Source organism: Tinamus guttatus, unplaced genomic scaffold (genome assembly GCF_059628265.1).
Source record: "Tinamus guttatus ecotype Peru unplaced genomic scaffold, ASM5962826v1 Tinamus_guttatus_pri_ptg000240l, whole genome shotgun sequence".
In the NCBI taxonomy this organism is placed as follows: domain Eukaryota; kingdom Metazoa; phylum Chordata; class Aves; order Tinamiformes; family Tinamidae; genus Tinamus; species Tinamus guttatus.
The window spans coordinates 11412106-11438586 of NW_028288774.1; the positions used below are offsets into that span (position 1 = coordinate 11412106).

The 26481-nt window shown below is 42.8% G+C and overlaps 1 protein-coding gene across 5 annotated transcripts in view; it reads right to left on the reverse strand.

The window, feature by feature from the left end:
• OSBPL5 (oxysterol binding protein like 5) overlaps positions 1 to 26481 on the reverse strand; it is a 104722-nt gene that overhangs the window by 19471 nt on the left and 58770 nt on the right. For all 5 annotated transcript variants that reach the window (XM_088525859.1, XM_088525860.1, XM_088525862.1 and 2 more), the window contains exons 4-8: positions 17542 to 17622; positions 16777 to 16878; positions 14941 to 15144; positions 9748 to 9832; positions 1712 to 1883 (exon numbers count right to left, since the gene is read on the reverse strand). In XM_088525859.1, the coding sequence (XP_088381985.1) occupies positions 1712 to 1883; positions 9748 to 9832; positions 14941 to 15144; positions 16777 to 16878; positions 17542 to 17622 (644 nt within the window). The remainder of the gene's footprint in view (positions 1 to 1711; positions 1884 to 9747; positions 9833 to 14940; positions 15145 to 16776; positions 16879 to 17541; positions 17623 to 26481) is intronic.

Sequence of the window (26481 nt, forward strand, 5' to 3'; positions counted from 1 at the left end):
GAATACACAACATCTCCCTTTTCTTTTTGTTTTTCTTTTTCTGACAGAGTCGTTTGGCTAATTTGAAGATAGAGTTAAATGTAATTAACTGGCCCCCTAACAACAGCGTGCCAATTTAATTGGTACGATCCCCTGTAGGGAAGGCATTTAATTAGAATGATTTAATCCCTGCGAGGAAGCTGCTGTCAGCGGCAAACCCAAAACTCTTTGCTCAGCACTTGGACAGTTTTGGTTTTGCTTCTTCCCTTGCTGACATGTTTCTCATTCCTCCAGGGAAACACATCCTTCTGACCTGTAATGACAAACTCTCCCGGGCTTTAAGCACTAAGGAAAGTCTGGGCAGAAATTAAAACCAGCAGCAAAATTTAGAGTGGAGATTGACTCGTCCTGACAGTCAGACACTGGGAAGAAGTTCGTATATCCCTGACTTGAACCACTCAGCTAAAAACTGAGCTTGTCGCAAAAATCAGACTCCATTTTTGCACCCGATGTCCCACTGAAGACTCTGCCATGGGTGCTACCGCTGAGCAGTTCAAGAGGCCTTTTAATATCAAACAGATAAGCAGTGAAGCAGAAGCATCATTTGTGCATCACAGATCAGAGCAAAAATACTTCAATTCAGTTTTAGCTCCACCCTTTGCACTTGCCATTTACAGTAGCCATGGGGCGATATGCGTGTCCTCCATGCCACAGGCTCCATTTAATCTAGGATTTACGCACACACCTCCACCAGCTGAAAAACAAATCCACTGTCTTCCTGCATTCACCATCAGCCAAAAAGCTCATGGTGAGTGAAGTCCTAAAAGACTCTCTTAGGCAGAAGGAAACTAGAATAATAAATTCTCAGAGAATAGGATATACAGAGTATACTGTAAGAGTTACTACCCTAAAAAATTACTGTCCAGCCCATGGTGCATTTCTGTAAGCCCTGAGTGCCAAACTGACATCGGTAGAAGTAGCAATACACACTTCATGTCCCCTGGAGTGGGAATTGTCTATTCCGAAGGGATTTTTGAGATCACCTATTTAGCTGTAAACAACAGATAGTCCCCTCCGCCATTTCTTATACTGCTTAAAGAGCATTGATGCAAGTTGTTCCAAAATGCTGCTGTAGTGCTGTGAACAGAAGGCAGCTACAGGGACTTTTTTTCCATATGTGAAAATTTATCTAAGGCATTGAGGAGGAAATTGGAAACCACTCAAAACCCCTGCAGAGAGAAAAAGTAATTATACATCTTGGGATGCCGTGTGTGCAGCCTGCTGACTATGACACTATATTATTAGTAGCAAAAGTGCATTATTAAAAAACAGATCAGACTGTATGTGCTAACCCGTACACAGACACTGTAAGTGTCTAGTTAACCCCAGATCCCCTGTAGTGGCTAGATTCTCCAGTCTCCACTCAGGCAAGTCATTTTTCATGCCAGCATCTCTAGAGATCATTTTGGCCCAAGCAAGGGATGGAAAAAAAATTGTTTCTGATGCACAAGAATGCAGCTGAGGTTTCCTCCAGCCTCTGTGCTCAAGCACTAGGTGACAGTAGGCCTCACGTTTGTCAGACCTGATGGACACAGCAGAGGAGCCTGGAAACTTATTTTTAATTGCCTTTTTAAACTGAACTCTGTCTAGATTATGATCAGGTTAAATGGATGCCCACGCATGAGCCATGCAAAGCTGCTGTGGGTATTAGGAAGTGAAAGCTCAGGCTTACTGGAAGAGCTCCTGGTCCGAGATGGTGCTTGTGTGCAACAGGTTGTTGAACCCTGCGTGGGCTGTGTCCGTGGAGCAGGCCATTTCTCCATCCTTGCCCTGCTTGGAGGCACTGAGCCGAAAGAGGCTGGAGCAGCGCAGGGCAAGCTCCAGAGCATCCAGCCAACACCGGCCTGTAAAAACAAGGGGAATTATTTAAGCACAGGAGAGCAAGTAAGACGATTTGTGCGCCACCTCTATAAAGCTTCTTACCTCAGTGCAAAGCTTGCTTTAAGGCAAGAAGTCACTGTGTACCATAATCTACTTTTCACATAAATAATCCCTAGGTTATCTGGCTGGAAATGGTAAACACTTTGGCAGCTGCATGAGTGACAAATCTGCACAGGTAATAACAATGGAGAACTCACCGCAGCTTTGCTCTAACAGCACCTCTTCCTCTCCACCTACTTATTTTAGTTTTTCTTATCCTGCCACAAAAAGGCTTCACCTGAAGGAAATTTGCCAATACAGGAAACTTCAGGCATGGCACAAAGATGAGACAGGAACCCAACCTGCATATTGGCTCCTCATGCAATGCCCCCTCCAAGTCTCCAAAGTGGTGCGTTAGTGTTAAAGCACACCCAATCATTACAATGCTGGAGCCTCTATATTCTTGGAAATAGCCTGCTGCAGTAGTTCAGAGTCACTAATGAGGCCAGGACACCTGCAAATCGGCTGAGCATTCAAGTATGGGGGTATCAAGGGAAAAACCCTCTAATTTCCAGCCTGTAAAACAAAGCTTTTCATTACAGTCCTCTGAATATGTTTTGCAATAATTAGAAGTGCACTTGAGAGGCAATGAAGAAAACAACTAAGGATTTTCCTCTGGCAATGGCGATTTGCTACAGACAGCTTTCCTCTGGACCACATCCACTCTGAGGTCCCACTGGGGAAATGGTTGTGTTATGTCCTACTCTATCACATGCTGAGCATCAGGTATATGCTTAAACCACACTGGGATCCAGCTACTACTGGGCAGAATTCCCATCGACTTTGCCATGACCAAAATCTAGCCCTGTAAGAAGATCAGTGAGATTTTAAAAAATCTGTATCACAGGTGTATAAATATATATTTCTAAATTTGAGAAGCTCTTAGCGCTTGTTTTAATACAAAGCTATAACTAGTGTGAGAGAGAGAACTCCCCCAAGCTTGCAAGAATTCCACTTGAACACAGAATCAGGGACACCCCAGAGCCCAGCCATTTCCTCCAATTTCCTCCTACAAATTCCATCAGCACCAGCTTATGATTTAATAATAAAACCATTCATAATGTTTAATAAAAAATTAGGAGGGCTAAAGGATATTGGAATTGATTTCACACTATTTTGTATTTAACAAACTTTTTTACATTAAAGCTCTACACCCAGGAATTTATTGCCTCCTCACCACGGGGGAGGATTTGCATGGATAAGCTGTTAGAGTAAATGGTAGAACAGAGTCAAACCCACTTCCTCTTACATATTCCCTCTCCTCTGACCCATTAAGTCGAAAGCCCATTTTTGGCTATTATTTGCAGCCTTGTGCTCAGGCAGCAGTGATGAGATAGTTCTCGTGCCTGGCAACACTTTGGAAACCTTAATCAAAGGACCTACTTTAAAAAAAAAAAACATGTTAAAAATCTTCATTTTAATACTGCATTGCAGAAGCTTTCGAGAAATTTTCCTTAGAGAAACACCATGTGCATTAGCAGTCAGCATTACTTCTGTCCCACAGAGCACAGGAATGGCACCAGGGTATTGCCCTACTTTCATTTCTAACAGAAAGCAAATTCAAGGGATGCAGAGCAGCATAAAAGACACAGGCCTTCGGCCATCAGGTGGTGCTGTGAATCCAATCAAATACATAACACAGAAGCAGACATGAAGTATGGCATTTCCTCTGCAAATGAAAAGGTTACATTCTCTGCAAGTCAACAATATGGTAATTGCACCATAACACCAAAAAATTATGCCCTCTGAGTTTCGAAGCTTGCACACAAGATGAACCTGTTTGCTTGCTACAGGCCTACATGAAACGTTTTTACATTTGAGTGATCTTGCTCTTGAGTAATATTCATCCTTATTGTGAAAAGGAAAGGAGAATTTTGGCATTTGGATTACTTAATTGCTCATACAGTGAGTCTACTCACTCCCTCAGGAATTGCAGAAGGGGGAAAAAAAGAATGTGGTCACGTAATTAAAGGCTATCATTTATAGTTATTGTCGTCCACACGAAGGCTTCATTGGCTGCCTTTACTCTCACACTTCCACATTTTGAGTGGTTGACTCCAGTCATTTCTGTATGCAGGATAATTAGATGAGAGAAGCAGAATCTGTGTTTCTTAAGAGACGAAGAGCAGCACAATATGATTCAGATAAAGGAAGCAAAACAAAAGAGCTGGGAAAGAATTACAATTGCATTTGTTTTGAAGGTCTGAGGTTTTTAAAACTGTAATGTAAAACACTACAATCAATTATCAGATTTTTATTATAATCTGTGGCAGACTGTGCCCTAAAAAAGCTTATGTTTAAATCCTGGAGGAAAACCCAAGAACATACCATCAGCCTATGGCAAAATTCCCCACAGGGTTTTAAGAATTTATTATACCAAATGGTATGCTACTCTACTCGCCTCAGTGACTATTTTGGGAGAATTTTGCACAAATTCTGTTGCTTCAAGAAAATCTATATTACCTGGGAGCAAGGAACAAAGTGTTCCCTTAGCCAGGCAGTCTTAGAGCAGGACCCCTTCTCTTTTGCATGCAACATTTTGTGCTGACCTCAAGGGCAGGATCCCCAGAGGGAGCTGTGGCTCTTGCATTGAGTTGGGATGGTCTGGAATGTAAATAGTCCGTTTGCATAGATCCTTTCCATCTGGATCACAGACCACATTCACAGCCATCACAGGCAGAGACAAGCTTATAAAAAGCAGTCAACAAGACCAATCATCCATCCCATGGATGCTCCACACCTCCTCTAGATTACCTGGCCCAACAGGCTGGACAGGGTCTCGACAGACCTTTGAGAGGGACTTCAGCACCGCTGGCCAGTGGGAATCACACAGGATCCCCCCATGCTGCAGGGATGTCCCTGTCCACCTCCATAGGGCGCTGCTGGTACCTGGTGCCCAGCTGAAACCTGGCGCTTGCAGCTGAAAAAAGCACTTTTTTTTTTTTCACAGACAAAAGCAAACCACTAAAAAGGCACAAACGGCACAAAATGTTTCTACTGCTCCCCCTTGGAAAAACAGAACCAAAAGGTTGCTTAGGCTGCTGAACCAGGGTTAGCTCAAGGAACTCCTTCTAGGAATACTTGGAGAATGGCTTAGTCCTCAAGCAACTCTCCAATTACAACAACAGCCTACAGAAAAATCAGGTAGTGCTCTCCACTCTCAAAATTCTTTATAGTCACCATGATCGCAGCTAGGAATACTCATAATTGGATATGCCAACTCTACCTGCCACATTTTGCAATGAGTGATCGCTGAAGTGCCAGACAACCTTCCCTCAGCACTCACCAAGGAAGTAAAATCTGCTTGGGGTGCAAACGTGATTCTGCACACCAAAATCTCATCTGGGGACTACACGTTTTGCCATTGAATACTTGTAGCTACAGAACAGCTGGGATGAATCTCTTGCCAATTAAGACTTCAAAAGCTTCACGCCTAGTAGCCATACATTCCTCTAGACAGGCATCACTAAGGGAGCATTATTCTTCTTGAATTATTAAAGGCATCCAGCTTTCGGCTTCCTGCCTTACACCTACAAGACAGATGCTTTTAAGAATCAGCCTGAGGTAGACTGCCACCTGGAAACGATGAATTCTTGCTCAAGTGCACACAAATCACAAATGATGAGGAAGACACTGATTTGCTTCAGTCACTGAACATTGAGGTCATCGTATTCAGCTGACTGCTTCTCATTTTGCTGTACCACTTGGGTGTCTACGTGCATGATTCGTTACATTTTGGCTGTCAAGCTGCAAGGATGTAATCCTTCAATTAACTGCCAGTGCAATTTATGCACCAAGCTATGTAAAATCTGGTTGCAAATGTATGGATTTTAAATTGCTGTAAAAGGGCTAAGGGGGTCAGACATAAGCCTAAGAAGATAACTCTATTTTTTTCCAGCATCCCTGGGTTTGATGATGTACTTCAATGCGAACTGGGTTTGGAACTGCAGTCCTCCTCCTGGTTTGTTGCTTCTGTGTGTGACCCTCCCTGCGATAACGTTATATTTCTCCCTAGATCACAGTATCCGTTTTGTTAGAAGAGTCTGGTGACTACCAATGACTAAAGAAACAGTAACACAGCAAGACAGACCATCAGTTTTTCTGCATAACTCCCTCCACATCAGGCAATGGAGCCTATCTAAAGCATGCCCGAGGAGGGGATGCACATAAGGAACAAAATGCAAGTGTGGTTTACATTTCCTCTGTTTAGCCTTTAACACTTGCTTGTCTGCCACAGAGTTCCCTCCAATAACCCCTTTGGTGGCAGTACCCATGGGACACGTTTCAGCAACTAATTCTAACACTCTCATCAGCACAAATATGATTTGCAGACATAGTCACTGGTTTGGAAAAATAGATTTTCTTTATTGAAGCTAGTTTGAGAGAAAGATTCTGTTTTTGTACAGGTTGAGCCTTGTAGGCTGATTCGACCTTCCAGATGTCTTTAAAACACATCACAGAACAGACTGCTGCAGGGGTCTGTGAATGTGAAATTTACTGTAGCTTGACGGTGGTTCGGCAGGCTGTCCAGAAGTCAGGACCTCAAATCCTGCCAACAGGCTGTCACAGATGGCACAGCAGAGGGGAAAAAGGGGATTCTGACATGTGGAGAGAAAAAAAAGTAGGCCATGTAGCTGCTGATCATGATATAGCTGCCTGGATAGCAGAACTGAACATGTGACATATGCTATACCTCAATATTTCCCAGCAATTCAGAGGCCTCCATGAATTACTGTTAAATTCGCCAAATGTTCGGCAGTTCATTTTTCACTATGAACATGGGGAGGCTATGTTAAGAAGAATATGGTTAGGACACCTCCTCAGAGATGCTGCAGATTCACACAGTATCCCACCTCCGGAGGAGACGTGAACATACTACAAACACACGCTAACATTATGCAAGGGAACGCATCCCACCTGCCCCATTTATGTCAGCCAGCTTAGTGCTTTCCATCTAAAATCCCCATCTCTCTTGACCATAAGTACATCCTATATAGCTGCCCGGTGCCTTAAAGAAATGAAACAAACTGAAATACACTCTCCAGGAGATGCCTGTTCACAACACATAAATCTCTACAATCACCTACAACCATTTGAGTAGCTGGGCTGCCTACAGGGTAGTTTGTCCAAGATTTCTTTAAAAGTAGCGGTTTTCATTCTTTCTGTCCTGTCTTCATAAGCTTTACGCCTAATGATGCAAGTCACAGATCCTAGAGTGCGACAGCCACAAACAGTTTGACTGTTTGTCAGGCTGTCTACACTGCTCCATGGAGCAGAGATGCCCAAACCACCTCCTCTAGCTGTGCTTCTCACACAGCTCACTGACCTTAGCTGTGAAATGAAATAGTTTTTATTTTAACCACCTTTCATGCTAGCATTTCTGGTGAGATATCATATCAAAAGCTTTTGCAAAATACAAAGCCAAAGACAGAATTCTCAAAGCTTCATTTCTGTCAGCTGTCACTGACGCCTCTTGGGACTAACTGATGGCAGCTAGTTAGGCATAATTTACTCATTCCAAATCTGTGCAGGTGAATCTTGAGCATTGCTAAAGCCATTTAAAAGCTATTTCATCCTAAACCAAAGGTTCTAGCTGCATTCTAGATAGAAATCTAATGTGATCAAGGGAAGAAGACGGAACTGAGAAACCTCTAAATCAAATATAATAAATCTCTATCTAACCCCTACTGTAGGGAGGAGACAAAATACATAAAAATTACGCTAAGTTCTCAAGTGATTCTACTTGGAGCTATCTGGCCTTGGCACTCTTCCCAAAATTCTTGGTAAACATCTTGGCTGTAGCAATACATTCAAATAACTCACTATTTGAAGCTCTTATGATATCAAAGACAAATAATAGTTCACTGGATGGAAAGCTTCTGACAGACCTTTAAATATTCAAAGAAGTTCTCAATTCAGTCCATTTTGGGTTTTTTCAGCACTACGGTGCATTACCCAGACAAAGAGATCATAGCCAGAGACATCTTACATCTGAACATCTCCTGGGGCTACTTCTAGCTTTGAAGCTTTGATGGGTAAGGCTAGTTCAAACAAAACTAAAGCTTTCTACTCCACATAACTGGCCCATTACAGTCTGCAAAAAAAGAGGGAGTACAAGCTTAGCAACAGGCCTCTTTGCTAGGTTGGTGTTAAGGTTTCACCATTCGGCTTCTACCAGAATGAAGATTTTCATTTAGAAGATAATTGAAATGCCAAGAGAAAAAAAAATCTTTATCAGATAGTAGTTTGTCTTGGATGCATGCAGTGACTACACTGCTCCTTTTGTACATTTCCTAAGTTAACAGAAAGGCAAGTTACATGGATCTCTAAGGAAATAATTTAGATCTGGATTGATAGACATTTATTGAAGTTATTCACTTGCCTAAGAACTTGGTGGGATTGTTCTATCTATCTATTCTGTGGGCTGTCTGTCTAACCAGGGTTTGAAATGCCTGTAATTTGCCAGGTCTAGCTCAAAGACACTTTATTCCCCAGAGACCATTATATAAATCTGCATCTTTCTACACAAATGATACTTGGGTGGAATCCTGTATTCCTTTGCACAAATATGCTGCAGAAGTCATATTATTCCATGAGGTACAAAAGCAACGTTCAAAGAAATAGATGTGCTGCTTTGGTTCTATACAAGTTCCACTTAATTCCGTATGATCTCACTGCAAAGGGAAACAGCTTCCCCTGCCTAGATGGTACAGGTCGCCATGAAGAGCCTGTTCTGCACAGGGGCAACATGAACAGTGTGCCAAGCCTGCAATAAAGAAAATCTTCTCTTATTCTAAATGCCATGTCAAAGATTTATTTACCATCTTTGGTGTCCCATTTCCAGCTGCTAGAAGTAAGTGAAATTTAATCACTGGGCCAGAAGGACTCTGATTCTAAACCTCTCTGTGCTTCATAAAATATTTGTGCATTCTTGAAGTTATCTAGAATAAGACCAAGCAAGCTACCTCGGTATGCGTTGTGGGATAGGTGAAAAATGTCCCTAAAATGAGCAGTCTGCTTTCATTTGCTGCAGAAAAAAAAAAAAAGAAAAAAAAGAAAAAGAAAAAAAAGAAAATTATGTACTCTGAAGGTCAGCTGGAATGAAAACATGATTTTAATCTTATCTACTTATAAATCACTGATATTTTAGGCCTTCTAAAGTCATTTAGAGAGATTTTCACATAGCAAGCTGGCATGTTTGTTAAATACTGACCTAAATTTACCTTCCATGATTTTGTGAATTCCCAGAACAGTATATTACAGGGCCATCTGTGCCTGCTGTAGTGCGAACCACAGTACAATAAGTTCACAAGAGACTTCTGGTGGCAGAGAGACATCTATCAACAGCCTTCAATATTACTATGTCATTTTTCTCCAGCAGATCCCTCCCTAGTGAAAGACATTGACAGAAAAACTATAAAATCTCTCTCCAGATGAGGGCATAGGTAAAACTCTTCTCATCCCAGTTTCGGGAGCAGCTCCTTTCATCTTCCAGTATTTACTTACTTAGTGTTTTTTCTCCAGCTATAATTCTAGGTCCTTCATCCATGGACATGGCCAACACGAATAGTGGCTAGTCAGTGGGGAATATGAAATGTGCCTGTGGTCTGCTCAGACTGTTCACACACTGGCTAATGAAATGCATCTCAACTTGAGGTGCCATTTTTTCTTTTATGCATCAATTTACTTCATCAACCCGTTTTCTTAATTAGCAAGGAGCATACAGCACTGAAGTCCACATCGACCAACCCCAAACTCCCACCAAAGCAAATAAAGACCAGAACTCACCATCCGATTCGGAGGCTGCTCTGAAGATCAAGTAACTGCTGGGAAGAGGCTGAGTGATCGAACCAACATTTTCTCCCTTTGGGCCCTAGAAATGACACACACAAAAACCAAGTGATGCAGAGAAAAAAAGCAACAAGCGCAGAGAGGTCTACTGCACTGGCAGCTCTTCTGGAAGGGGGCAAGGGGAAGCTCCATCCTCTAAATGTATCTGCAGAGATGAGGCGCAGCACTGGAGAAGGAGGATGCTGTAGGCTGGGCACGTTGCTGGACTGCAGCCTGTCACCACTGTATCTGGGCCCACTAGGTACCTGTAGGATTGCCACCTGGCCCAGAGAAAAGGGAGCGCTTCCTTTAGTTTCCAGAAAACAGCACACACAGCACTTAAAATCTGTCAGGAAATTTTGGGGCTTTAAGTATAGTGTCATTCCTAGCATGCCCTGCTACAACATCCCATCTTGTCCTCAAAGGAAGGACTAATTTCTAGTAAAGGAATCTGCAAAATATTTTTCAGTAACGGGGCAGACCCTATAAACCTTTCACATAAGAATTCACTCCCTGACTGCCACTGAAAACAGTTCCCATATGTAAGTGTCTGATAATTGAATTGTGGTTTTGTTTTGGAGTTCCACTCAGGAAGCCAAAATTTGTAAAGAATGAAGAGTGCAAGCACAGGACAAGCACTGAATTGCATCTGTGCCTATAGCACGAAGATGGACTGCTGAGAACACAGCAGTCTCGAGTCTGGCTTCTCATCTCTACCATCTTCCACTGTCAGGAGAAACAGGGATCCTTGTTACTCACTTATGTTTCTCTTTCCCTCTCATAAGAGACTTAGGAGTCCCAAAATCAAGACTGTTTAACAGGTTTAATAGCAAAGCCGGGATTTGACTGGTGAGCTGACCAGCTCAAGACATTACTAGTGACATTAATGCAATCAGGCAGCATTCTCCCTGGCATTTTTCCGTGCCCGAGCTTGCAGCTGAGCAGGTGCCCAAGAACTGCAGGTAACACCGTTTTATGACGGGGTTTTCAGTGCACAGACTGATATTTTCTCTACTGGAGGAGAAAGAAACACAACTAAATAATACAGATAAAGAAAACATTAAAAAAAAAACAACAACAAGAAAAATAAAAGGAGGCAAGGGTTGACACATTTGGGAATGTGGATCAACACAAGGAGTGGCCACGCCACTCTGTCAAGGAAACAAATTTAATAGTAAGACATGCGCACACAAGGAGGCAGCTGTTCACCACAGAGCTCTGCAAAGCAAAGCAGGCCATAAAAATAAAGTCAGCATCTTGGCAAAGGAGATGAGCTCCTGCATCTGCAGCGTGGAGATAATAATGCTGTCCACCTCCCAGCCTGTGAGCCTCCTGCCCGTTTGAAGTCTAAGACCTTCAAGACAACGACTCTCCCACTAAAGGCAAACGTTATCCCTGCTACAGCGGGACCTCAAGCTCAGCTGCAGCCTCTAGACAGTACAGCTAATAAAGAAACATCTTTGGATCATTCCTGCCTTTAAATTTGATTTGAGACTCAGAGGCATTATCAAAAAAGACGGTGTTTATGCTTTGAAAAATGGAGCTGACTATACTGGAAACTCCTGGAGACTCATAAAACAAAGCTTATCAAAGGGAAAAAAATCCCTCTCGTTAGCAGGTCTGTGTATAACTGTAAGCATGAAGAAGAAATTAACTAGGTTATATCACAGACCGGAAAAAACATTCATAAAAGAAGTGACACAAGTCCCATAGCTAGAACCTCTTCCCTTTGATTTCTTTAAAGGTATAACTCAAAACACTGAAATCTTTAAAATTAAAATTGTATATGCTCCCAGACTCAGCAGGCCTGACCCTGACTCATTTGCTATTCTAAACCTGTGACAACAGAAACGGCAATCAGTAGTGCTCATCCCCACACCACAACATTCAGCTCCAACAGAAATATGACCTATTCCAAGATGATATTTGGGGCAGCAGGGCAAGTGAAGCCATCCAACAGCTGTACACCCCCTCTGTAGAGCAGAAGGGTGGCTGTCCCCACCCGCACAGTAACTGCTGGGTTACGTGGTCTCCTGCCATCACCCCCATAGAATGTGTCTTCTCAGAAGCGGTGTGGAAGAAGCTGCCCTCACACGATGGACAAGGTGTCCCTGAGGCAGCTTTCGGGGCACGCAGGGAAGCTTTTCTGATGGCTGCCTGTGCTGGTGACCCATTCTGAGATTTTGGTGGGTTTGGCCTCGTGTTTTCAAAGGCCTGAGCAGAGCAAAAAGGGAAAAGGTCTAATTCATATGCACCATGAGGCAGGATGTATATGCAAAAAAAACTGAACTCTCGAGAAGCCACGAGTGCGCTGTGTAGAACAAAATATTCCGTCCTCCCAGGGAAACGCTTCTAAGACAGCTCTTAGAGTCTCTTAAAGCAGAGAGCTTTATAGGAGCAAAAGCTACTTGGTGCATATGTTTAGGTGTTAACTCAAAGGAATGGCCTTTCACCTTATGTTCCTACTGTTTGACAGGTATCCCAAAATCTCATCCTGCTCTAACTTCAGTTCAATGACTGCACACTAAATTTAAAAGTGGCTCACATGATTATAAATGTTTAAGACAATGCTTGAAGCCAACAGCATTTGCTCCACAGTACACGGCTGAACCTGGCAATTAATTCCAGACATTTGCCAGAGAACCTGGGCTAACAACAACAGGGCACTCATGAGCCTGAGGCCTCTAATGTGAGTCCAAATCAGATCATCAGCCCTAGGCTAGACAATCCTTGGAAATCCCAGAAGCCAGAAGTGAAAATTATTTAGCAAGATCTTACTTCTGTCATGATGGGACAGAAACTTGGGCTTATAGTTTGAGTTCAAGCTAATCTATAATTCATGAGAAACTGGCCTTCTTCTTTGCAGAGTAATACAAAACAAGTTTAGACAAGTCAGTCAATTCTGCTTCAGTTGTTTTAAAGGAAGGCCATGAAATGACATAAAATGAATCTGTACTTTTAGCAGCTTCAGCCTTAAACTGCTGTCAGAGTGCTGACAGCTTCTTTGACATCAGGCCATTCGCCAGTGGATTTCTTGATGTGTATTTTGGTGTTCACCTTGGGGCTGAAAGCATCTATCATGCACAGCAATCCAACCTGAATTCAGGTTTCAGGAAACATCCTGAAACTCATGCTGCTCAAACACTGCTTTCCAAACATCCATCTCAAAAGACTCAGAATATTATTTTGACTTTAAAACTCTAATCTCTTGGGACCTTCTCTAGTACACAAACACTTTCGAAGATACATTCCTTTCATATTTAATTCCTGTTTCTGTCATATATTTTCTCAAGAGACACAGGAATGAGATACACACACATATAACACATATTGATAAAAACTCTTTCTTTTGGATGACTCATACCGAGTTCTGGTATCTTGCAACACTTCAGATCTCTAAATGATACTGTTTTTTCACTGTCTTTCCTACTGTGCTTCCCAGAAGAATTCAGTTGACCTGTCATGTCAGAACAAATTTCTGGTTGATGGATTGCAAATGATTGACAAATTTCTTGGGCATAGGCTCTGAATAAAAGATAAGCATTACGACTCTTAAAATTGAGTAAGAAGGAAAGTGACAGCCAAACCTATATAAATAGCATAAGGCAAAAACAATGCACCTAGGCACAGACTAGAGCTAAGCAACTGTCAGAAAACAACAGCTCTTACCCTGGACTGCTGAGGTTTATTTTAATTATCTCCTTCTACCATACTCAAAATCAAGACTTTCTATACTGTTTCAGCAGGATGAGTAGGAGTAAGGCTGCTTGATCTCCTCCACTTCACCTGACATTTTGGTAGCGGTGACAATGCCATCACCCCTCTCACATGAATTTTTCTAGGCACACTTATTCTGCTGACCACCTTGCAGCAAGGCAATAACCTGCAATGCCTTGTATACTCTGGTGATATTTCCTGGAGAATTTATATCTGCAATAACTTGGCAGAGTTGCTGTTTTTAATGGGGAGACAAAGTTCAAGAGCAGTTAAGCACTGTCTCGTCGGGGGATCCAACAGAAGTTGCATTCAGTGCTTGTCAAGAGGTACGGAGGTCTTCCTCTCTGCTCATAAACATTAGGTAACTTCTACTTTTGCCAATTCTTAAGGGAAAAAAAGAAACACAGCTCTTCAAAATTTGGAGGGAGTTATTTAAGAGATGTGAGAAACTACTAATAATTTGTGCTGCGGGGAGATCCAGAGGTCACTGTTGGAGCTACTGTGCATTAAGCAAGAGATAGTCTCAGCCTCTGAGCAACAACGGTTAGAACAAGGACTCGAAACGAGGGACAGAAAGCCTTGCTATTTCAGTTTCAAAACACCTAAAATTAAGACAGGATAGATTGGACAACCTGTCCAAAGTCACTCCTTCGTGGCAGAGCCAAGCCAAGGCTTGGGCAGACCAATGAATTCCAGTCCATCACCAACCAACCCAAATCTCAGAGACATTGACAAAAACAAGCCTTGGTTAGATCATTCATCTGACTTTTGTCACTCTGCCAACCATCTTCCAGCGCTGTCGAAAGCATTTACAGCTTTGTATATGTTTTTTTTTTTTTTCTGGAAAGTCAGTTAATTGCATCAACTCCTCATCTCCTATTAGCACATCTAGGCCAGGGCTTGATAAAGCTCCTAGCTGTGGATCATTTTTTTCTACACAGACATGTCTTTCTTCAATTTATGCATGAATTTATACACCAAGAACAATACAGTTGTCTAACTAATCACGACGCATGATGCTCCTTTGATGTCACACCATGACCAAACTTTAGAGTCCCCAATCTTTTCATGCAGTCAACTTACCGTCACTAAGAACATTTGAGTAACTGCAAACCTAGATAGTACAAACACCCTCAAAAATCTCTGCACCACTTTCCCAACCCTGCAGTCCTGCAAGATCCCACCAGTTCAGGATCCCTGCAAATTCAAGGGATGACGCCAGTTCACTGCAGAGCAGCAAAGCAGAATAGCAGTGCTTGTGTGGTGCTGCACTGAAGTTAATAAGCTTTGCCAGACAAAATCCAGCTCACACAGAGCCACCCAAGGCAAATCACTGCAGCCTGTTTGAAAAGCAGCTTCTTCCTACCTGCATTTCTCACTGCTCAGAGACACTGGTGCCCAAACAGAAGTTGTTCAGGTCATCAGGGTTGTTACCTTGACAGCCCAGATGGATTGATCCAAAGGATGAAACAGCTTAAAACAGAAGCCGTCCTTTTTGGAGGGTCTCTCAATCAGCTCACAAGAATGGAGCAAGATTGTCCCAACCCACTGTCCAATCTTTGGTGTTTTATAAATCAGCAGCACTCCTGGTTTCAGAACACACCACAGCTTGGTCCAGCTCTTCAGAGTCCCACGGATCTGGAGCAGGGGCAAGAAGAGAACAGAAAATTGCTCTTAGATCGCTCCTTAAAAGACAAAACAGCATTTATCCTGTATTTATTCAGTATTCCTATTGCCAGCATGCACTGCTCTCACGGCCAGACCAAGATATACTTTTTGCTACTTTTTGTGGCTATTGCATTAGCCACACAGTCTCAGGGATCTCACTGCAAAATCTCTGACCATGCCAATCCAGCTATCAGAATCTGCTCTTCATATTTCTATTACTGATTTCATGCTTCCAGCTTTTTTAATATTTTAGGCAAGCAGCACCACTGGGCACGTGAGAGTGATTTGTTAATAGTTGGAGGGCATGCCAATTAGGGTATCACAGAGAGAAATGCTCTAGTCTAACTGACCTTGGAAGGCGCTTTAATAGTGTTCTGCCAAACAGAGCTATTAATGGTTCGGTCAAACAGCACAATTTTAAAGTGCCTTCTAGCTGGTTTACTTCTCTGTCAAGCTCAATGCACTTTCTCTCTTACAGAAAAGACATTAAAACTGATAGCACATATTACAGTTAATAGCTTTATGAATGGGGACATTTCTCTGTAAGGTTAGATTTTGCCTAAGGTGTTCTTGTCTTCAGCGTGCGGAGGGTGACTCTCAACTCTTGTCTGGGTATTCTGCTTTGACAGCCCTGGCCATTTATTGTTGGGCTAGAAATTTCCAGCTGCAGCAAACCCAACATAGGGGCTCTGTGTAAAAATCTCAATATTTAGATTAAGCTTAGTGCTATCATCAACACTATACACTGTGGCACAATTTTGCTGCCAATCTTATTTCTCAAGTAAGCAGTGCACTTCTCACTTGCCTAGATTCCAACACTGACCCCGGAACAGTGAGAGCAGTTTTTCAAAGCACTCATAAACAGAGTTGTATTGTTTCATGAAATCCCTAATTTATTTAAAAAAAAAGCAAAGGCAAAAAAAATCCCTATTTGTTTAGAGGTGTTTGAAAAAGTAAGTTTTACTACTACAAAAGGGGCAAGCAATTCATGATTAATCAAGAAGACCAAATGCTCTAATGAATTAAAAAACAAGTTGTCAGAGACGAGATTGCTCAATGCCAGTCCAATTTCATTTGCCATGTACAAAGTTTCAGGGTTTCAGTGAGAAGCTGTCACCCTGTGAGTCCTTGCACTAGGAGAAATTACAGTTGTCATTAGGTCCACTATGTTTCATTCTGGGCTGTGACAACATAAAATCCAACTGTCAATAGAACAAGCTACATCTGCCCATTTCTGACCTATTACTCTGTCTGTTCCCTCTTTAGTCAGAAAGCACATCTATGGTGAAAGGCCAGCAGCCTCCTTTAAAGAGGAAGAAAGAACAGTGAAACATCATCAGTTCCTTTGCATTAGGCTCTTTTGGAGAAGGTTCCTATTAAGGACAAGGAACAGATGGACCGAATTAGGTTAAGATGGAACAGAAACATTCCCTGTAGCTTTTACAGCAGTTATTTAGGCAGGAACTTCACAGCAACATCAACTGAGAATTACTCAGTCTTTCCTCACTCAGAAAGTGCTAGCGCACACGTCTCAGACGCAGCACACATTTCTCACTTGTTTTTTTTCTGACAGCCCCAGAAGCAACGGTCTGTACCAAATACCTTCAGCCAGTCTGCTGTGATGACCACACTGGGGTCCTTCAGGGCGCTGAAGAGTTGCTTGGTAGCTCTTTTCTTCTCCTGTCTGTAATTTTTTTTTTGTACCTGGCTCAGAACAGAGAAAAACAGCAGCTGTAATCACCTCCTCCTTGGCGGAGGAAGGAACATAATGCATTAAAGAAGCCTATGTATAGCACAGCTAGAGCCTGATCCAGCACAGGTTCCTCAGAAAGCAGCACAAGGGGGAACAACGAAACCAGACAGCAGGTACCTGCTTTGCTTCTGAAGTTCCACTAAGCACCATCAAGTTCTGCAGTTTACGTGCTTTTATTTTGGGGGAAATGGGGAGAGACTGAATATACAATCATCCCCACCCCTCCAATTGAAGACGTTAAAAGTAATTTCATCCAAAAGCCAAAAGTAAATTAATTGTTTTGGTAGACAAACAAACATTCAAACAATTATCTGCCCAGATTGCCAAGAAACAGCTGTCCTAGTCAGAGCAATGAAGGGTTATGATCTTCTTCAGGTGCTCTGTAACACATGAACAGAACATAATAATTACTCTTATTTTTTTCTGTTTGCAATATGCAATCTAATCACTTTACAAAGTCTGATAATACTCTTAGTCCACAACTACTCAAAGAAGATTGAAAGTCTTTTCTGGGCCTTGGGAAATAACTCCTAGTAGTTCCTATTAGTTTGGAAGGTACTACTTGTTTTGTCAAAAGGAGTCAGTTGATGCTGATTTGGCTGCTGTACACATACCTTCAGCGTTTCCTTCTTCATGAATCTGGCCGTGGGAGACACACACTCTTTGTCAGAGCCATTGCAAAGCTTATATTCATTCTAGAAAAAAAAGTGGAAGTAGAAATGTATTAATATGAAGAAGTTTGAGCTGTGCTTTAATGAAGAGTTGTTTATATCTTCCAGGAATCCATGAAAGAGCTGACTGAAGGCTTTGCCAGCAGACATGAGGCACCCTTGAGAAAGGTATCCTAGTACTGCACTTTAAAATCCCTTCTTACACACAGGGTTACATGGAAAACTCTCTGCCGCGTTTTCTTCATGTTTCTCCCACTCAGACACTAATCTTGTTAGAAACAACAAAAAATCTGTTCTTATTCCTAACTCTGAAAATTACCCATTTCTTTACAGATCCTAAAGCATTTCAATTGCTCAAATGAAAATAATGGGGAAGCTGGTAGAGGTCTTTCAAAACTCCACTCAGTATTGGCAATGACTGTTGCCCCAGCTGAAATGTCCAGAACCATGAGTAGGCAAGAAATGATCTAATCATGTTACAGATAATGTAGAAAATTATCCTCATCTTGGCCTTGGGAAACCAGGCACAAAATATACAGTCACTTTAAATCATGTTTAGCAGCATCAGTGCTGTTTAAATTCATTTGCAGCGACTGCAGACTGATCTCATGATTGTGCTGGTGGTCTGAAAAAAAATGATTTACTTGCATTGGACTACAACACTACTGTTCCCCAAAAGATGGTGCACTTGGAGAGCACAGCCCTCTGAAGGGCCAGGAGCCTCCTCAGACAGATACCACCTGCAAGATGTCCAAGCCTCGGGGAGGGCACAGGAGGTAGTCTGGGCTTCGCTGCCTGTTACATGGCACTAGGGAAGTTACTTCTCTCTGGGCCTATTTTATTTCCAACCTTTCATCCCTCATGCATTTAGACCATAATCTTTTGGGGTAAGACACTATTTCTCCTTCTCAGGCGTGACAGTTTGGTAACAGTTCAGCCCTTGGCCACACCGATTTAATGGTTATGATGCAAAAATGAGTTGCATTAAGGAGACTATGCATCAGACGTGGTTCCCATTTATCAGGTTCCTGCCATGATGTGAAACACCCCCAGTGGGCTCTCAAACTATCACGTGTGCTCCATGAGTCAGTGCAATCATTTCACAGTGCCTTCAGTTTTGAGAGACCTACTTTTTTTCCTCCCTTCCAGTGACAAAGAAATCTCTCCAGCTACTATAGCCACAAGCCACGCGGAACATTAATAGTGAAGGATTTAATGACAGCTGGATCGGTCCTTTTCACGTGACTGACAGGGAGAGAAATATGTGGTGACACGGCCAGATCACAGTGAACAGGCATTGACTAGGCTTTGGGGACTGCGGCAGAGCAAAAGCATGAGGATGCGCCCCCAAATGCAGCATCTCTAAAGCAAACCTGTCTGGATGATGCAGGATTAGAAAGCAGGGACAAAAAGGGCAATTTAGGGCAGGGATAGGATCGCTGTAGAATCTAGTGCTTGCTCTTACATCCCATGAGTCTACTAAAAACAGAGCTATGTAGGACACTAGAGAATAAATAGAGAAATAAAAACTTCATTCTGCGAAGGCATATAGAAAGACCGATGAAGTCCCTGATCTGACCATGCAGATTACAAGTGCATTCAGCTTTAGCACTGCCAAAGAAAATGCCAGCTCTGCACTCCTGCAACCTATATAGTGTTTGCCATCTTCGTTTTAGCAGGAAGAAAAAAGTCCTCCTCTACCTGCAATGCAGCCTCTGATGCATATTTTATGTCTGTTCTGCACATGGGACTTCATTGTCAAAACACAGGATTTACAACAAGAACCGTGGCACCCACACGAGATCTGAGCAGCAGCTCCCGCCCGCTTGGGCCACGCTACCAAGGGCAGGGCTGTGTGTTTGACAAGGACGCTTTCAGCTCCTCTTTACGATAAAACACCTCTAGGTGCTTCAACAACTCGGAGAAAGAATCCCCCAGAACTATAAAGAGCTTAGGCTTTCCTAATTCAAGACACATGGCCTTGGGAATTCGTCAGATTTATCCCTGCTGCTCCCCCTTAGCAAGAAGAGTGTCCTGTCCTTGAGACACAATTAGGAGCTGACTCTTTGCATGCCATTTTCCCCGCTCTAGCACGGTGAGCAGGCTGCACTGCTCCCTGTCAGCCAGCACAGAGAGGCAGCGAAGCACCGGCGTCCGCGAGGCTCCTGCACAGGCATCAGCAAAGCATCGGATACAAAGGTGCTTTTTACTTAATTAAGTGAAATATACTGAAGTCACTTGTTGCCTGGAGAATTACATCTTTGTACTTACATAAAGGATAAAAGTTCTAAATTAATATAGGGGACAGATATTAACTCAGAGGCACTGCCAGGGCCTCTGCTCTGCCAGCTTTCTTGGGGCTTCCCAGTTCATACTAAAAAGGAGCAATCATGAAGCCTCAAATCAGGATAGAGGATGAGCTTTCTTTATAACCACTGCAATCTTTAGCAGTTCATTAAATACGGAGAAATTTATGTGAAGTCCGATTCGTCTGAAATCACTAGGTCAAAGCAGCTGCGTGAACAACAATTTGCTGCCATGGGCACATGAAATAGCATGTGGCTATTGGAAAATATCTGTGCTGCAACATGATGACTACTGCAGCTCCCCAAGGTGATCATAAAAGGGCCAAGGTTTTATAAAATAGAATCTCTCTAAAACCAAGCAATAATACTTGGATGTGCCTAACCTGAGACTTCTGTTTCCAGAACCTTGACCTTTTTCCCCAGTTACTTTTTTAATTAGGCAGACTAAAGGCTTCTCACTGACAACTTTGCCTCTTGTTGTGCTTATAGGAATGCACAGATCCTAAGCAGTACTTTGCTCCCAGGAAATCACTAGGTCTCCAGCATGGAAAATACTGCATTTTTGTTTAGAAAGTTCCTCCCTTTGGTAGAGAGGGCAGGATTTTAGGCCCCAGGACTACACACCATAGCCACCATCTATGTGCACCCTCTGAGCTGTGGCGGACAAAGCACGGGCCTCTCAGGTTTAACCTGCTGAATGATCAGAAATAATAAGATTTCATATTTTTACAGGAATCTGTCATAATAGTTTTGAGGAATCTCATGGTAGGTGTGAGGTTCAGTAAATCTAGGCTGCCAGCTGTAAAAATCCCTACGACAAAGCAAGGCTTTACAAGCACTAAGACACATTAAGAGCATTTAATCATGTTCTTCTATTGATCTGCCTTGCTCAGATTCACGGAAAACAAGAAGCCTTTTGTCATCACAGCTTCTGTCATCTTCATTTCTTCAAAGAAACTGGGATATACATACGAGCACAGTCTGGCCCTCTCACTCTGCAAGGCCTTGGGAACAGTACTGACCAGACATGGGACTTTATTCAAGGGGGAGTGTAGAGAATTTGTGTCCCCCTTAAAATACAAAGAGGGGTATTCTAACGAGGCAAGCAGCAGACATGTTTTACAGAGTGCTTCTCATAATGATAAGTCTAGAAGACAGTTAATCTGTCAAAAACTCTTTTCAGGCACTTTCAGGCCTCAGCATGCTTAAGGGTGGCCCTTTGTTGTGCCCTAGCCAGATGAAGACTTTCCAGGCTGGACAGGTAGCATTCCTGGGTGATGCCTGGATATATTATTCACCAAGATGCGCTTTTTATCCCTAGTAAGTCTGTGTCCCCTCTCATCACAGTCCTGATGGGATGCACTGGTGATGGGCAGCAGGTATCGCAACACACTGTAGTTTCTTGAAGGCCTTTGCAAGACGATGCTGCACTGCTCTGACCACAAAGCTGTTGAGCTCTTTTGCTGCCTTCATTTCCAAGATGAACCAAGTCACAGGGAAAGAGGCTGCCACCAACTCTGGTGCGGGGAATTCCAGCCCCTCAGTAGGCCCCATCTTGTGTAACACCAGGAGAATATTTTATTTTGTTTAGCACAGACAAGTCTCGCCACACAAAATGGACATTAATAAAAAACAGTGTAATAGGAAACAAAGAGAATTGTCCCAAGTCAGAAATGCTTGAACAAAGTCATTCTCAAGATGCGGTCTGCAAATTAATGGCAGTGAGTACTTTTCCTTGTACCCAAGTGAGAGAAAAGATGAAATCAGAAGGGAATTTGAAGGCAGAACAAAAGTGGCTGAGGTCATAATCTTTGTTTCATAAAAGTAAAAATAGTCATCACAAGGGAGACATCTCCTTGCTCCCATGTAATGTCTCTAGTATCTTCTCTACAGACAATTGCTACAAACCTGTGTCACTGTAGAAATAAAACAAATAAAATATAAACTCTTCAAGTAGTATCAATGCCGTGGAAAAGCTCAGTCTAATATTGCAAGTGAAGTGCTTCCTGAATATTATTCATGTAATAATCCACAGATATCGCAACAGTATTTAAACACTTTGTCAAACAGTTTACTATGGGCAGTCCTTTTGTAAAATGGTGATAAAAGCACTCCAAAAGCACAGTAGAGTCAAGGAAACAACTGCCATTAATAAACAAACTTTGCATTAGTAAAGTTTATCTTGCAATTAATATGCTGCTTTAGAGAAAGTTGATTATTTTTCACCTCAAACTTCCCAGTTTCCAAAGATCTCCTTTATTCCAAGCTTGTTACAATGATGCAATATAGATCTTCTGAAGGCTGAAATAGTGCAATGATGAGCATTAATTAAAAAGAATGCACAAATAAATAGCTGAAGTGACAGCAATAACTGGGGAAAATCATTGCTGAAAGCCAGAAGAGCTCTCCAAGCAACTCAAAATACAAAGTTATGCTACTTTTTAGCAGAATGCTTTGCTCCGTTGTGTCACAATATAATAATTAAAGAAAAATTCACAGTCCTCAGGGGTTTGCTACAGGATCACTTAAGTGAGTCTTTCAAGGGAAGAATTTAGAGTTTAGAATATTTAAAGAATATTTTAGACAAGATGGGAGAGTTGCACGCTGAGAACAATGCTGTTTCATATGACTGCTGCAGTTATAATTCTGAACAGAAGTCTCCAGCAAAGCTTTGGTTTCCCCACTAGCAAATGCTAGATGTACCTTTTGTTCCCAGACATAATTTAAAAAAAATAAGAAAATGAGTGATGAAAAACAACTGGACTTGCAGCTTAAAATCATGCTTTGCCAAATCATTTCATGAATCTTTTTGACTTCAGCACCTCCATTTAACCTCCCCCTCTCCCATAGGAAACCACTGACCCAAGATGACACAATCGGACTGCTGTGGCTTATCTAAAGTAGGCAACTCTGGGACTTTGGATGAGTGACAAATGACTAGTGCCTACATCTGACCCTGTGAGGTACCCAGGAGCTTCAGGGTTGCACGTGCCTACCTAGCTTATGGATCTCCATTTTCCTTTATTCTCTGCGCAAAATCCCACTCTGCTGTGCAATTTTCCTGTGCTACTCCAGGATAAATCTCTGCCTAGCTGAAATTACCATAAAATCCTCTGCAGATAATAGGGATTATTTAAAATGCAATGTACGGAACTGAAGAAACGACCCATTGCTGTGCCTTGACTGAGGAATGGAGAGTATTTATGCTGATGAGAACAGAAGTCATCCTGGCAAATATGTTTTCCTTGGGTCTTTGTTTTATTTGCTTGCCTTCAGTCTTTCCCGCTTTCTGCGGTATATGCTATCTTTGTTTTCTTTCGCACTGAAATGAAGAAATCTACAGTCACCCCAAGCAGCATCTCCCTGTGAAAAATCTACTTGGTACCGTTCCACTAAGTCTGGGACATTTTTCCTTGTCACACGACTGTGGTGATAGAAAGAAGCAACTTGCTTAAATCTTGGAGACTACTCCCTCTAAAATATCTGCATTTATGATACCTATGGCACGAGGCACAGCCCTCAAAAGCCAGCAGCGGTTTTGGGGCGGCCAGGCTCCCCACTAAAGCTGTGCTGAGCACGCACCAAGGAGCGCTTCGCTCCTCAGCCTCGCCAAGCTGTTTCCCACTGCAAGAGCTGACAAGCAGCTCCTTGGTTTGCTGCTGCAGGGCGAGCGGGGGGGAGAGCTGCCCTTGCAGGTTTCCAGCACTGTGAATCGTCTTTTGGAACAGCCTCAAGCATAACCACGGCCATAACTAACATGGGTTAAAAGCATGAGAAGGAAGGATCAGCTCAAGAACACAGAGACTTCGTAACTATTAAGGAACGATCAAAGGATCACTCCATCTAGAAAGTGATAAACAGCTTATAACTCCTTTGCAGCTAAAATAACTTTCAAGCAATGACTTAGTTTTATATTTCAGATTACCAAAGACTTGAACAATTCAGGCATGTGGAAAAACTCATTCATGAGGAGCCAGGCAATCTCAGCTTTGCCCTCTTGTACATGCCATGCACACAGGAGCCAGCCTCCCACAGTGTGGTAATTTTAGACTTCGTTGTGGTGCCAGTGTGGGACTGAAAAGAGGACTGAAGAGACAGATCACTGAGTTCCAGCTTCAAGGCTTTCCTGACCAGTCCCTTAAAATACACTTCAGCTCTATGTGGGTGTATCAAAAGACCACAACATGTTTCTGGACACTAGAATAACTAGGTAAACATTGAGTAGAAAAGGAGGAAACAGATAATACAACACTGCAGACTGCAATGAAAGGTGACTTAAAAGATGCTAACAGTGCCAAATGAGGCACAGGAGGACAGGAAAGCATCTCGTGTTACTAGCAGGCAGGGGGTAACTGTGGTACCTGGCTGCAGAGAGGAGTTTAAGGCTTAGAAATAGTGCAGTGATATTCCCTACCGCATTCTGAGCGCTGGTCCCAGAAAACAAGGCTAAAGGGCTCTTGAAAGAGAAACTGAAGGGAGAAGTAACCTGGAAGAAGTTGGGGTTTATTTTTTTTCTCCCCACACAGGAGGGCTGTGCCCCTAGTGCATGAGATGCAGAACCGTTCCCAGGCCACCAATGGAGGAGTGACACAGCAACGCAATTCACCCGTCTGAGGCGATGCAGGGATGTGGGGCTGAGCTGGCAAGTCCAGGTCTCCAAGTCCAGTGCAGGGACCGAGCACGCGGCCGTCCCTCCTGCCCATCACGGTGCTGGGCGAGTGGCCGCCGCTTTGCAGGACAGTCGCCACACAATGCAGCAGAGCTGGAGGCTGCTGCTCTACAAGGACAGCTACACCCTGCACACACCTCTTGTCCCTTACGGAAAAACCTGAAAACCTTCCCTTTCTGACAGGGCTGCGCTAGCTCCTTAATTTATCCTGGCTCAGCATTACCTGGTATCACACTCAGCATTAACTATAGGGGGGAAATACTGTAGGGGCAAACTCAGCATCTCCATGGGAACACAGACTTTCACAGGTAGGTGGAAAAAGCATCCTCAGAGCTCAGCCTTCTCACAACCACCTGCTGGCCAATGTGTATCTGCCTCCATCGCCCTCTGAGCAGGCAGGCACCCTTGTCAGCCTTTTTTTTTTTTCCCCTTTCCTTTTTCTTCTTTTCATTCAATTAATTAAAATTTAGCTGAACTGCCTCTGACATGTTTTTCCTGTGTTCAGGTTCATGCAGGTGCTTTTATTTTGTGGTATCTGCAAATCTATGGTTTGAAAGCACCTCTCCCACCTCTATAAACAAGGCCAAATCAGGCTCCAATATTCAGCAGACTTACCCAAGGAATACTTCTGTCTCTCCTCTTTTTGCTGAATGGCTGCCTTTACCTAGTACATTTACTTTTGAATCCACTAATTAAACCTGCACACTCCGCAATGTGGTTTCTAAAAATTGATTTCCCTCTGCTTCTAGTAATCTAAACATGACCCAATTAGTACACATCCTTTCCTTCAGTTCAAGCTGGTAAAATCACTACTTATTTTTAAACTGAAATACTCAGAGACTGCTATCTATAGGCCTGGACACCTCATAGTAAGGTTTCATCATATAATCTTAAAGCTGAAAAGTTCAATATTAATTGACCATTTTTTTAGGCATGGTTTGCCTAAGTTTGCACATAAGATTTGGCACACAGCTGACCAGCTCCACCAGAGATTAAAGAGAGTCCCTCTTTATATTCTTAAATAACAGTGATTCTAATGGCACTCACTGCAAAGTCTTTGAAACACCAGGTTTTGAACCAGGCCGTGGATGCAGCTGCTGAGGCCTTGGGCTTCTCCACAGCTCTGTGTTTCAGGGCATCCCTGCGCAATGGTCTGCAAGCTCCCAGGAAGCACAGCCAAATTTGAAGATGCATAGCCACTGTCCCATATTATGAGAAATCATTTGTCTCCAGCTGTTCCATTTGTGCTAGATTTTCATTTCAGCTTGTGCCATTTGCATTTTATAGCGTCACAGATGAATAAATTTAGTTAAAAACTTATTATCAGGCTTTGGTTCTATTTCTAGTTATCCTCCAGAAACATGTGGAAGCTGTAGCCAAAAATGCTGTACATGAGTCTCAAAGTCAGTCCTAGATCAAAATCTTGATTCCATGTCTGCAGGAAATGAAACCCAGGCACCCAGTAACTGTAGATCTACAGCCAGGTTTTAAACACCCAGATCCAGAGTCTTTCAATCCGGTTTCATCTCTCTGTAAGAGGCTGGGTGTAAATGGTGGGTTCTGAAGAGTTTGGTTTATTTGCATTCCTTTCCCGCTGCACTGAGTCCTGGAGCCCTTGCCCCAGACCTGGGCTCAGAGTTTTGGATGATATGCAATACATTAAATGCTAAACGAAGTTTTCTCTTCCAAGACAATCAAGCTTTATGGTGGCCTTGCTGATCAAAACCAGCAGGAGAAACCTCTGCTGACAAAACTGACTTTACACCCCTAATTGTTCACACCTAATGCACAGCCACAGGAGATCCAAATAAACAGGGCTCTGCTGCCCTGGGAGATGCTGTTGAGACTGAGGAAAACAGGGACTTGTCCATGCCAGCCCAGCCATCTGAACACTCTTGTTTTCCTTCT